Here is a 12,260-nt window from a genome sequence, read left to right as displayed (position 1 = left end):
TGGATTACTGTTAAGTTTAGCATTGTCAGACACATACATACAATATATTAACTGTACACGTCTCTCAGTAATTTCTTTTTTTTTTATAATAAATTTTATTTTTATATTCCCCATACAATTGCAACCCCCCCATTCTGACCCCAATCCCTCCCCTCCCGCCCCCACCCCCCGTCTCTCAGTAATTTCTATGGATCTTCAAAGAGCTTAATTTTTTTTTATGGCAACCCACTTCAGATTATCAAAGGTGGAGTAGCTATTTTAAGTTGTTTGTGTTGAGTTTGGAAGATGAGCACCTTATACATTATCTCACAGCTCTACACAGTTAATTAATGGCTGCCAGATAAATTGGGCTACATTTCTGGAACTTTTTGTGCTAAACAGCAAAGAGATTTTGAATAGGTGTTTTAGATTTTACCTACAAATGCTAATATTCTTCCCCACATTTAATAGCTTGTAGTAGATCTGCTCTGGTCACGAATGAATGAAATTTAAGCCTGTATTTTAATAGGTAAAACAGAACAAAATTCAATTTGTAATTTTGGCCAGATTTTACCTAACATTTCTTTCAATTGTCTTAACTCCTACAGAATAATTACTTGGTGTTCATGGCAGAGCTCTTCTGGTGGTTTGAAGTCGTGAAGCCATCATTTGTGCAGCCTCGTGTTGTTCATCCTCAGGGAGGTAATCAGTCCTTTTAAGTGTCTTATAAGCAAGCAGAATTCTAGGTTTACATGACTTCATCTGGTTATTCATTTTGAGGGTAACCTACTGTTGTTTAGATTTCAGCTATTAGCCTTGATAAATTCTGAATATTTTGATACTGAAAGCCACTAAGTTCTCTGAGACAGATAATGTAGGAAAGAAAAATAAAATAGAATGGCTCTGAGTCTGAAGCCTTATGTTGTCGAACTTTTAGCTTTTAATGGTTTACCTACTTTTTCTCTGAGTCTTACATCCCCATTCTGTTATTCCCTATTTCATTTTAAGTTCTTAATATTGTTGACAAGAATCCACTCAAATTATGGCTTGACTTTATAATTTGAATTTGCCATTAAACCATTAAAAAAAGGTGTGTGTATTTTTTAAGCCTACCTACTAGATTTTGTGATTATTACAGTATCATGATTGATTGCATATAATAAAACTAGTATGAAATAAAATAATTATTGTTAAGGTCCTAGAACAAAAACTCTTGCATTTCTCTAAAGCAGTTTTCCATTGACTTAATTATAAAATCAGAGATTTAATTCTGTATGGGAAAAATGATCCTAACTCAGTTTAGCCCCATTAAAGAACTTTACTTCTAGCATGAATATGGGACCGGTTCTTTCCGCTGCCAGTGGCTGTCCCAACACAAAACCTGATTATTGTGCCTCCCAACTACTCAGCTGCCTTCCCTGCCTCCAAATTGTGGTATTTTTTAACCATTCCTCTTATCTTTCCCATTGCTACACCCCACCCCCAAAATGTTTATCTTGTGTTTGTATTTTGTTAGTCACGAGGATTTGCACACATAAAACATTAGAAGTCAAAATGATTGTTTATAGTGCCATTGTTTAATTAGCAATGTCATAGTAATTTTTAAATCAACTATTTTTTTATACATTTTAGATTTATAGAAAAAATGCAACGCTACTACGGAGTCCTCGTATTTCACACCCAGTTTACTCTAGTGTTAGCATTTTGTATTAGAATGGTGTATTTGTTATAATTAGCAAACCTGTATTATACTTTAGTACTAGCCCTACATTACAATTTCTGTCTTTGGATTCTGGACATTTTGTTTAAATGAAATCACAAAATATGTAATCTTTTGTGCCTGGTTTCCTTTACTTAGTGTAATGTTTGCAAGATTCATCTGTAGTGTAGTTTATATCAGTACTTTATTCCTTTTTTGTAGCTGAACAATATTCCTCTGTGTTTATATCAGATTTTTATTTATCATTTGATGTATATTGGGTGGTTTCCACACTTCCAGTTCCACCTTTGGCTGTTACATATAATGCTTTGTGTGTATTTGTATGGAGTATTTTAAGATTTTTGTTTGAATCGAGGTCTACATAGTAGGATGTTATATATTTTAAGTTTCTACTAAAGAATTTCCTCTCAATTAAGAAGTTGTTAATTATACCCGCATGGTGTCTTTTATCATATGCCTCTGTCTTTTTTATTTTTATTTTTGTATTGCTAGTTAGATCTGGAGACTTGATATCTATTGGGATTTTGTTTTGCTTTTCAGTACTACCACACAGGAGGTGGTTGTGTGTGCTAATTTTCCTCCTTAAATTTTATTAATTTGCCCATTGTTTATATAACTGTATACTTTTGGGAGTGCAGCTGCACATCCCCATATGTGCACATGCTTCACTTGTCCTTCCAAAGCTCCGGTGCCCACACCTATCACCTCCCCACCCCAGCCCTTCCCCTCCCCCTTCTTCCCCTCTGGTAACCACTGTGTTTTTCACAGAATCTGAGAGTTATTTTTGTTCTGTTTTGCTAGTTTATTTTCTTTAGTTATTTATATTCCACAAATGGGTGAAACCATCTGGATATGGTCTTTAACTCTCTGGCTTACCTCTCTTAGCAATCACCCTCCAAAGACCCATCCAATTTGCCCCATCTTTTTTAATAACTGAGTAGTATCCCATTGAGTTCATATTCCACAGTTTCTTTAGTTGTCTGTCAGTGGGCATCCTGGTTGGCTTCATGTCATGGATATTGTAAACAACACTGCTATGAACATAGAAGTGCATAAATTTTTCCATGTTAATGTTTTCATAGTCTCTGTACCTCTCTCCCTTGATTAAGAAAAGGAAAAAATATCAGAAAGAAGGGAAAAATATGTAGTCAGAGGGGAGGTATATATCACTGTAGTTAGTTAGAGTGAGCTTACTTCACCCAGCCCCTGCATCTCAGGGCAAAATTCTATAAAATATGCAACAATGAGTATTTATTTTTTTCTATTTTAAATTGCTATAAATAGAATCTCAAGCCATTATATAACAAAGAATAAGAAGTTGAGACCCTTTCCTGAGGACATAAAATCAGATGTCTTTAGTAATTGTCATAACCTATATTTATACAACTTTTGGCAATTAACAGAGTTTTCACATACATTGCTTTCTGTGATTTCATCAGTAGTGCCCACTATTCAAAACACTCAGCAACTATTACATTATATCTCAAAGGAAAACAGTATATCATCTTCCATAGTTATTTACAAAAATGTAAACTACACTAGTGGTTCTACCTATTAACCTGTGAAATTGTCTCTCTCTTTAATTGATTACCAAAATGCCAACTATTTTATAAAGAAGCGAAAATGGCCATATGTAGTTCAGGTTTTATGAAAACTTTAGCAAAATTAGATGTTCAATTTTATTTTTAAATATCGTATTTTCTGTTAGGTCTCCCCTAGCGCTCCATCCAGTTAGCCCAAATCGAGTGGTTTTTAAAAGTCAGAGCACTTAAAGTGTTTAAAGAAAATCTTGGTATTCTGAAAATTGTTTAAGAAGAAAACTATGCTTTTATATTCTCTGTTAGTAATAAATGAAATTAAGACTAAATTTAAAAATTTGTTTATGGTCCACAGTTGTTGGCATAATGTTGGTAACAATGTGCTAAACATGTAATTCTGAAGTTTTGTTGTTTTATTTTTTTTAAATTGTAGCTGAACCTGCGAAAGATATGCCTTCAGTTCCCATCTTGAATGCTGCCAAAAGAAACGTCTTAGATAGTTCTGACTTCACTTCAAGGTAGATTCTGGAATAGTTTCATTTTTACTATTTCCATTCTATTTGCTAATAAAAGCAAAATGAAATTTTATTACATTAAATAAATTTGAAAGATTTCAGTTGGACTTTAAATTTTTAATTAGCTTACCCTTAAAGCCTGTTCTAACTTAAATGCAATTGAAATATATATGGAAATGGATGTTTCATAAATAGGCTTTAATAAATTATGCTGAAAAATAAGAAAACACAGCCTAAGTTTCAAAAAGAAAAAAAAAAACACCTGAAACTCAACTTTTGCTGCATTATTTGTTTTGTAATTGAGAACCACATAAAGTATAGGTAATTCTTGGGTTTCAAGGGAACTTTTAAAATTCTATTTGGGTTTTTAAATGTTTTAAGATGTTTCAGTCTTTGGAACAGTTTTCCCTACTAATTTATTGACTGTCTAATGCTTTAGTTGTTAATATCAGGAACTGAACTGAAAGTAAAGTAAAAATATCCTGACATTTAATGTCAGGATAATCCTGACTTCTGACCCAAGTATATTATATTAGAGACATTAGTTTGTTTAAAAATGTTTTTCAACAGATATTGTAAACAACTTTTCACGTATGTTTATTAGAACCTAAAGTTTATGTTTACTTTGCACTCCCTAACTTACCTGATTTTTTTAAAGTTTAAAATTGCTGTATTTTGTAGGGTTTCAGAAATGTAAGCAGACCCATTATTAAGAATACATTTAAAATTATGAGTAAGAAATTTAATGTCCTTTCTGTAGGAATTCTTGGCTTACCATAAAAATATGAACTTGTACTGTCACCCACTCTTCACACTTGAGAAGCTTCTCTCAAGTGCATGCTAACTTAAGAGTGTGAAACCCAAGCCTGACAGAACTCAGAGGTCCTACTGCTTTCGAAGTTTCTCTTAACTGCGTGGACTTTCTGTTGTCCCTAACATATTTTCCTTCTTTTATCCTCTGCTTTACTACTATTAATCTTCACCACTTCCATTAAGTTTTCTATCCCGTAGCTTTCCCTGAAATTTACCACAAAGGCTAAGTTGAAATATTGCTGATTTAGCAGCGTCCCTGTATTTTTTCTAATAGGGAACTTTTCTACGTACTATTTCCTCAGTGCTTTCCTGTGTTGGTTTCATAGTGACTGGTTCTTCCTTGAAATTTTAGGCAGCACTCAGAATTCTATTTCATCATTCTTATCCCCTGAAATCTTGAAAATCTCTGAAACTTTCCACTTTAAATTACCACATAATTGTTACTTCTTGGAACCTATTTCTTGGAAGTAGAAAATGTCTTAAGGTCTTCTGGAAGACTCATCTTTCCTGTCTCAGGCAGCTGAGTGGCTCCCTTTCCCCATTTTTTCCTAGCAGGAGACCTTTCTGTAACTTGAGTGTCTAAATTCTTTTCCTTAGAGAGTCACTGGTAGCCGTCACTCCAGGGCCTAGCATTCCTCTCGAGGCATAAGTCTTCTGGTGTTCCACTGTAGTCTCCCCTACATACTGAGGAAGCATGCAAAATTTTGTTCTCTTCATGAAAATAATGCAGTCTTGTCTAAAAGTGTTGATCTGAATACTTATATGAGAAAGAAAAAGGCCAAGAAAAGACTAGCAAAGCAAAACTTACATGTCTAACAGTTACTCCACATATTTGGCTGCCGGTCTGTTGGGGAGCTACACCAGATCAAAATCCTCTATGCAGATGTGAAAATGAGGCAACCAGTGGGAATTTTTAACCCTGAACTATTATTTGGGGAGGAAGAAAGGAGTGAACATATATTAATAGTTAACCTATGTTCAGGATTACCTTCTTGTCATAGATCTAAAGAAGAGTGGACACCTTGGAAATGATTTTAGAGGGAAGAAGAATAGAAGCAAACATGACAGGGATACATTATATTCTGATGGCTCTAGCAGAGGATTAAACAAAACAGAAAACGTAATGTGCAGTTTAAAGGGAAAAGCAACACAGATGCATGCAAGTGTTTGCTTCGGACAGAGCCAAGTTATGCAAGATTTTCAGGTGGTGTTGCTTTTGGAAGGGTTCATCAAATAGTAAGAATACAGCAAAGAATAAAGCATACCTTTGAATGCTTTAGGTCACTTGTTCATCTTCTCAGTTTACATAAGCTTAAAGATAATGTGGTTTGAGAAGAGCTACAGAAGTCACTACCTCAAATTCCACAATTCACAATTTATGGGGGTGGGGGTACTTAACTTCTTCATCTGATTATAAGGTAGGCCATACAGACTTACAACATAGAGGGAGAAAAATTAAATTCTGGTCAAATATTACTGTAAATCCCCTGCAATAATTGGAGTACAGTGGAATTAAGAAATAGACAGGAAAGCGTCCTGTCTTTACAGGCATTTGAGATCTGTATAGTGCAGCTCACTAGAGAAGAATCATATAGACATAGGTCTGTTAGCAGGAAGACTGCCAGAATCTTTTACAAGGGTTTGTTATACATCATGTTTCTTTGTTTTTTAAATTTAGATGGGGAATCAGAGGCAATGGTGTTTCTAAATATAGCCATTCTATATAAAATTTATTTTAAAGATAACATTTTGGATTTATTTTACATTGCAGTGGAGAAGGAGCTGCATTTAGCCTCTCTCATCATCATTTGCCTTCTAAACATTCGCGCCAGCAAGCTCATTCTTCAACCTCAGGTAATGTATTTGAAAAAACGTAGGAAAATACCACTTAAATAGAATGATGGGAAATGATTGAGAATAAAAATTGAAATATCCCGTCTTATTGTTCTGAAAAGTGTTCTAAATATCCTAGCAGGTTGATTTGTTTTACTATGCTTGCTTTGCTTTTCTTAAATTAATGGTCTCTAATTGTCCATTTGTACCCACTTACTCTGTAATGCTATTAATGAATCCTCAAATATGTGAAATGAGTTAAATTGTTGTGAGTTAAAATTATTTACATGATTTCAATGACTTTTTTTGTATTTGAAGGAGGAATTAGAAGGTCTTCATCTATGTCTTATGTTGATGGCTTCATAGGCACATGGCCTAAAGAAAAAAGGTAATCAAAAAGGATTATTTTTAGCATTTTCACATTATCAAGAAATGCTAATTCATATTCTCTCTCTATCCTTAGCCAAATTACAATAGACATCTGTTTAGTACCTACATTTAAAAAGGGCAAAATAGGTAGATGATAGAGATCAGAGAGACTAAATTTTAACAGTAGCTTGATAGCCGTAATTTTACCTTAAGGGCAATATGATTATGAGAAATGGGGAAGGAAAGAAAGTAAATTTCAAGTAGTTATTAATCATATGAAATCACTTTTTGAAATTAAGATTTTCTCTTCAAAAATTTTTTTTAGATCATCGGTACATGGAGTTTCATTTGATATATCTTTTGATAAAGAAAATAGTGTGCAGAGATCTACTCCAAACCGAGGAATCACTCGTTCTGTTAGTAATGAAGGCCTTGCTCTGAACAACAATCGTGTCTCTAAGCACATTAGGAAAAATTTGTCCTTTAAGCCAGTGAATGGAGAAGAGGAAACAGAAAGCATTGAAGAAGAACTCGATATTGACCCTCACAGTGACATCAAATCTTATGTGCCCCTTAATAGAAATGATCTAAATTCTAATGAGAATATTCATTACAAGCTTCCAAATGGAGCTTTACAAAATAGAATACTTCTAGATGAGTTTGGCAATCAGATTGAGACACCAAGCATTGAAGAAGCATTGCAGATAATTCATGATACTGAAAATTCTCCTCATACACCACAGCCAGACCAAATTGCTAATGGCTTCTTTCTTCACAGCCAGGAAATGAGTATCCTAAATTCAAATATCAAGCTAAATCAATCTAGTCCTGATAACATAACTGATACAAAAGGTGCCTTGAGTCCCGTAACTGACAACACTGAAGTAGACACTGGAATTCATGTTCCTTCAGAAGATATACCAGAAACTATGGATGAAGATTCTTCTTTGAGAGATTATACTGTGAGTTTGGATTCTGACATGGACGACGCATCTAAATTTCTTCAGGATTATGATGTGCGAACTGGCAATACCAGAGAAGCTTTGAGCCCTTGTCCAAGTACTGTGAGTACCAAGTCTCAGCCAGGTAGCAGTGCCTCCTCTAGTTCTGGAGTTAAAATGACCAGCTTTGCTGAACAGAAATTCAGGAAACTGAATCATACTGATGGGAAAAGTAGTGGAAGCAGTTCACAAAAGACTACGCCGGAGGGCTCTGAACTTAATATTCCTCATGTGGTTGCTTGGGCACAAATTCCAGAAGAAACAGGCCTTCCGCATGGACGGGATACTACCCAGCTGTTAGCCTCCGAAATGGTGCATCTTCGGATGAAACTGGAAGAAAAGAGGCGTGCCATAGAGGCCCAGAAGAAGAAAATGGAAGCTGCTTTCACTAAACAAAGGCAGAAAATGGGAAGGACAGCATTTCTTACTGTAGTGAAAAAGAAAGGGGATGGGATTTCCCCTCTTCGAGAGGAAGCAGCTGGGGCAGAAGATGAGAAAGTCTATACTGATCGAGCAAAAGAAAAGGAATCACAGAAAGCTAATGGGCAGAGGAGCAAGTCTCTAGCGGATATAAAAGAAAGCATGGAGAATCCTCAGGCCAAATGGCTCAAGTCTCCTACCACCCCTGTTGATCCTGAGAAGCAGTGGAACTTGGCAAGCCCCACTGAAGAAACTTTAAATGAAGGAGAGATTTTAGAATACACCAAATCTATTGAAAAGTTAAATTCATCTCTGCATTTTCTACAACAAGAAATGCAGCGCTTGTCGCTTCAGCAGGAAATGTTAATGCAGATGAGAGAGCAGCAGTCCTGGGTGATTTCACCTCCCCAACCTTCTCCACAGAAACAGAGTAGAGATTTTAAACCTTCTAGGCAGGCGGGCCTGTCATCAGCCGTTGCACCATTCTCATCAGACTCCCCTCGGCCCACTCACCCATCTCCACAGTCTTCTAACAGGAAAAGTACATCTTTTTCTGTTAAGAATCAAAGGACTCCAAGGCCAAATGAATTAAAAATTACACCTTTGAATCGAACATTGACACCGCCTCGGTCTGTGGATAGTCTCCCGAGGCTAAGGAGATTCTCACCCAGTCAAGTTCCCATTCAGACGAGGTCATTTGTATGTTTTGGGGATGATGGAGAACCTCAGTTAAAGGAACCCAAACCTAAGGAGGAAGTGAAAAAGGAGGAATTAGATCCCAAAGAAACTTTGGGGCAGCAGGTACACAATCTAGAAGAGAAGGAGCTCAAACCTCTTGAGTCAACAGTTTCTGAAGTCCTATCACAGCCTATCACAGAGACTGTGTGTCTGACGCCAAACGAGGACCAGCTGAATCAGCCCACAGAAACGCCTCCTAAACTTGTTTTCCCACCTGCTGCTCCTAAAAATGTTAACCTGATTGAAGTTTCCCTGTCAGATTTGAAACCTCCTGAAAAGGCTGATGTATCTGTTGAAAAATATGAAGGAGAAAGTGACAAAGAACTGTTGGATGATGACCAGAAAGTGTGCTGTGGATTCTTTTTTAAGGTAATGCTAGTCTTCAGAGTTTTATGCATCCTTGTTAGGTGGTTTTTCTTAGTTGACAGCTTCTTTTACTAGCAATTTCTTTTGTTATAAGTCTAATCCTAAAATAGACTTTGGCATGCCCCTTGGTGGACTGTAGTTACAGTCACGTGCACTGTGATTTCCAGAACCTTTCATCCATTCATGTATGGATGTTAAAATATGATGCTTTGGTGCCTCTGCCCTTTCACCTTCATAAAAACCGTCTAAAAATTAAGCTATACAATCTCTTTAAAGAGTTATTCAATTGACAGTTTGTAAAAAGTGCATAACTTCACATTGCATATAAATATATTTTACCTTTTTTTTCAATCTTGAACATGTTTTGTTTTTAAAAATCTTTTAACAATTGACCAGACAGAATCTTATTAGATGAAACATTTAAAAACCTACCTACTTTGAATAGCGGTCATGGAAATAGCTCCTTGAAAAGCATTGGATGGAAATCTAGCACATCATTCCTGATCGATAACTGGACAGAGTATATTTAATGATACTGTAACTAACTAGTACAAACACTGAATAGTATCACCTCTTGATGGTGAAGAGCTCAACATTTATATCGATGTTGGCAAAACAAGGAAAAATCTATATTTTTAAATTTTTACCTAATTTTTATCCATTTTTTGTCTATTTTTCGGTATTTTCCAAATTGCCTATAGGGAAGAATTTATATATATATAAAAATCAGAAATGTGTTATTTTTTTAATTAAGGGACTAAAGTAGATCACCTCTGATCCTGTATAGCTCTGTCATTTTAGAATATAGATAGAAAAAAATCGACACTAAACAGCAGCAATTTCTAATTTAAGATTTTAAATTGAAACACAGCATCCTCTAGGAATAAGAATCCAAGAAGTGATTGGGAAGATTACAACTGCTAATTTTTCTTTTGATCATCTAATGTTGGAAATGTGTAGTTTATTTTAAAGTTGATCTCGGGGTGATTGCCCTTAAGGCGCTTTTTAATATTTAGAAACTTGAATGTGAGTTATGTTTTATCTCTTAGCCAAGTTAAACTACCATTTTTTAATAGTATGTTGCTGTAGACACTTCAGTACAGTTTACTAATTTCAGGGACCCTTGCTACCTCTGTTCTTTAAGAGAAAAAAAATGGGGGGGGGGGGGAGAGGAGTCCTTTAGTGTAAAATAGGCAGTTCACCTGTACCTTTGTGTACATTCCATACAGTCCCTTCCATTTATTTCCATTCCATTTCCATGTCTGTACTGCCCCGATACTCATCCCTTGGACTGTAGTTATACCTTCTGTAAAGTCAGGAACAGGCACAGTGCAGGTTTTCTGATCCCATGCAGACCTGGTAAAGGAGGAGTCAGAGTCCTCAGTGGGTTTTTGCAGGTCTTTCTTTTATTGGGGTTCACCAGGCATATGGCAGTCAGGGGTGCTGGGGGGCCGGGAGGCTGGCAGTCCTCCCAGCCCCCAGCAAATCCTCACTCTATCTGGGCTTTCTGGCGTTCTCTGCTTCTGCTTCTCTGCTTCTCTCTCGGCTTTTCTTTCGGCTTCTGCTGCTGCTGGCGTCCCCGTGACGCCGCCCTTAAAAAGCTCAGTCTTAGCCCAGGTGAATCCCATCTTCCTAGGCCCACACCCTATTCCAGGTGTCCGCCATCAGGCATGCATTCAGGACCGCAGGGATCCATCATCTATCCTGATGGTGGGAGGGCAGAAAAGCCTGACATTTTTCCTTACCCTACACCTTCTTAACTAGACCTGTCTCTAACCGTGCCATTCCATTCTTCATACTGCAGCTACTTGAGATAATTGTTATAAGAATATAAGTTCGATTGAGTCTTCTGTAGTCAAAATTCTTAGTGTTGCCTGTTGAATATCTTAACATATTTAGAGACTCTCACAGGCTAACCCAAGCTATTTGTCCACGCTGTCCTGTTCTTTAATTTCGATCTTCATCTGTTTGCTGAAGCCTTTTGTAATTCCTTAAATAAGTGTTAAAGATTTTCTCTTGTCTCCTTTGTGGCCTCGGCATCCTCAGAGTAGTACCTGTGACCCAGAGTTTTCAGTTGTGTTATTATTTGTTTAAGTTACAGTTTTTTTCTTAGACTAATAACTCTTAGAGGTGTTGCATCTTTTTTTAATCCCCAGAGCACAGTAAAGTGCCTGGCAAATTACAAAGTGTATTTAGTTTGTTAGAGACATAGAAACACTTGGACTGATTTTTGAGTGGTAGCTCCTGACTTTCTCCATCACAATTAATCTCCCTGGGTCCTTATGCAAAGCCCCATGTCTGCACCTCTTCCCATGTGGCCTTTTCACTCCCTAAAAAAAGGTGCTGTAACATAAGCTGCCTTATATTCTTCATACTTTAGTGTCTGTAATGCCTGGCACTATAAGGTGAGTGTACTCAGGAAATGTTTATCATGTTCAGTATTACAAAGAATCATTAGGACCATGAACTACTTCTCTGGCTTGTTACTTTCCTGAATTCTGAAAATTTTGAAATCCCTCTGAGAACTGGGGCTGTCCTAAGTATTTAAGTAGAAGCTGAGGCAAGTTCACAAGACCTACAAATCAGAAACTAGTTTTCAAAATGAAAGACCTTTATATAATAATGCCCATCTTTTTTCCAGAGGAAAAATCTTCAGAATAGCTCAGAACCCATCAAGCAAATTGTTAGAACCTCAGCTTAAAAAAGTCGCAATAGTAGTTTCATTTCTGTGGTATAACTTCAGGTAGCTAATTTGGGGGGCTTTTACCTGTTTTCTTGGTTGTGTGTGTTAGGAATACAATGTAAGTACAATTTTTAAAGTTAGGGTAAACTGAGGCCTCCTTGGTGACCTCGGGGTTAAGTATCAGTGCTATCACCATGATGGCCTAACCCACATATGATGCAGCAGACCTCTCCTTTTTCACCCACTACACCCCTTAGCAGTATATTTCAGTAGATCCATCTATTC

At 36.5% G+C, this 12,260-nt stretch overlaps 1 protein-coding gene across 2 annotated transcripts in view; it reads left to right on the top strand.

Moving 5' to 3' along the window:
* The window catches only part of CAMSAP2 (calmodulin regulated spectrin associated protein family member 2), a gene marked incomplete at both ends in the record, with an annotated part of 90,869 nt that overhangs the window by 69,521 nt on the left and 9,088 nt on the right, over window positions 1-12,260 (top strand). For both annotated transcript variants that reach the window (XM_084244867.1, XM_084244866.1), the window contains 5 exons: window positions 588-681; window positions 3,671-3,755; window positions 6,337-6,419; window positions 6,717-6,786; window positions 7,093-9,295. In XM_084244867.1, the coding sequence (XP_084100993.1) occupies window positions 588-681; window positions 3,671-3,755; window positions 6,337-6,419; window positions 6,717-6,786; window positions 7,093-9,295 (2,535 nt within the window). The remainder of the gene's footprint in view (window positions 1-587; window positions 682-3,670; window positions 3,756-6,336; window positions 6,420-6,716; window positions 6,787-7,092; window positions 9,296-12,260) is intronic.

Source organism: Talpa europaea (genome assembly GCF_964194135.1).
Source record: "Talpa europaea genome assembly, chromosome: 10".
Taxonomy (NCBI): Eukaryota; Metazoa; Chordata; class Mammalia; order Eulipotyphla; family Talpidae; genus Talpa; species Talpa europaea.
Note: the sequence above shows the minus strand (reverse complement) of the source record. Positions and strands in the feature narration are given on the sequence as shown.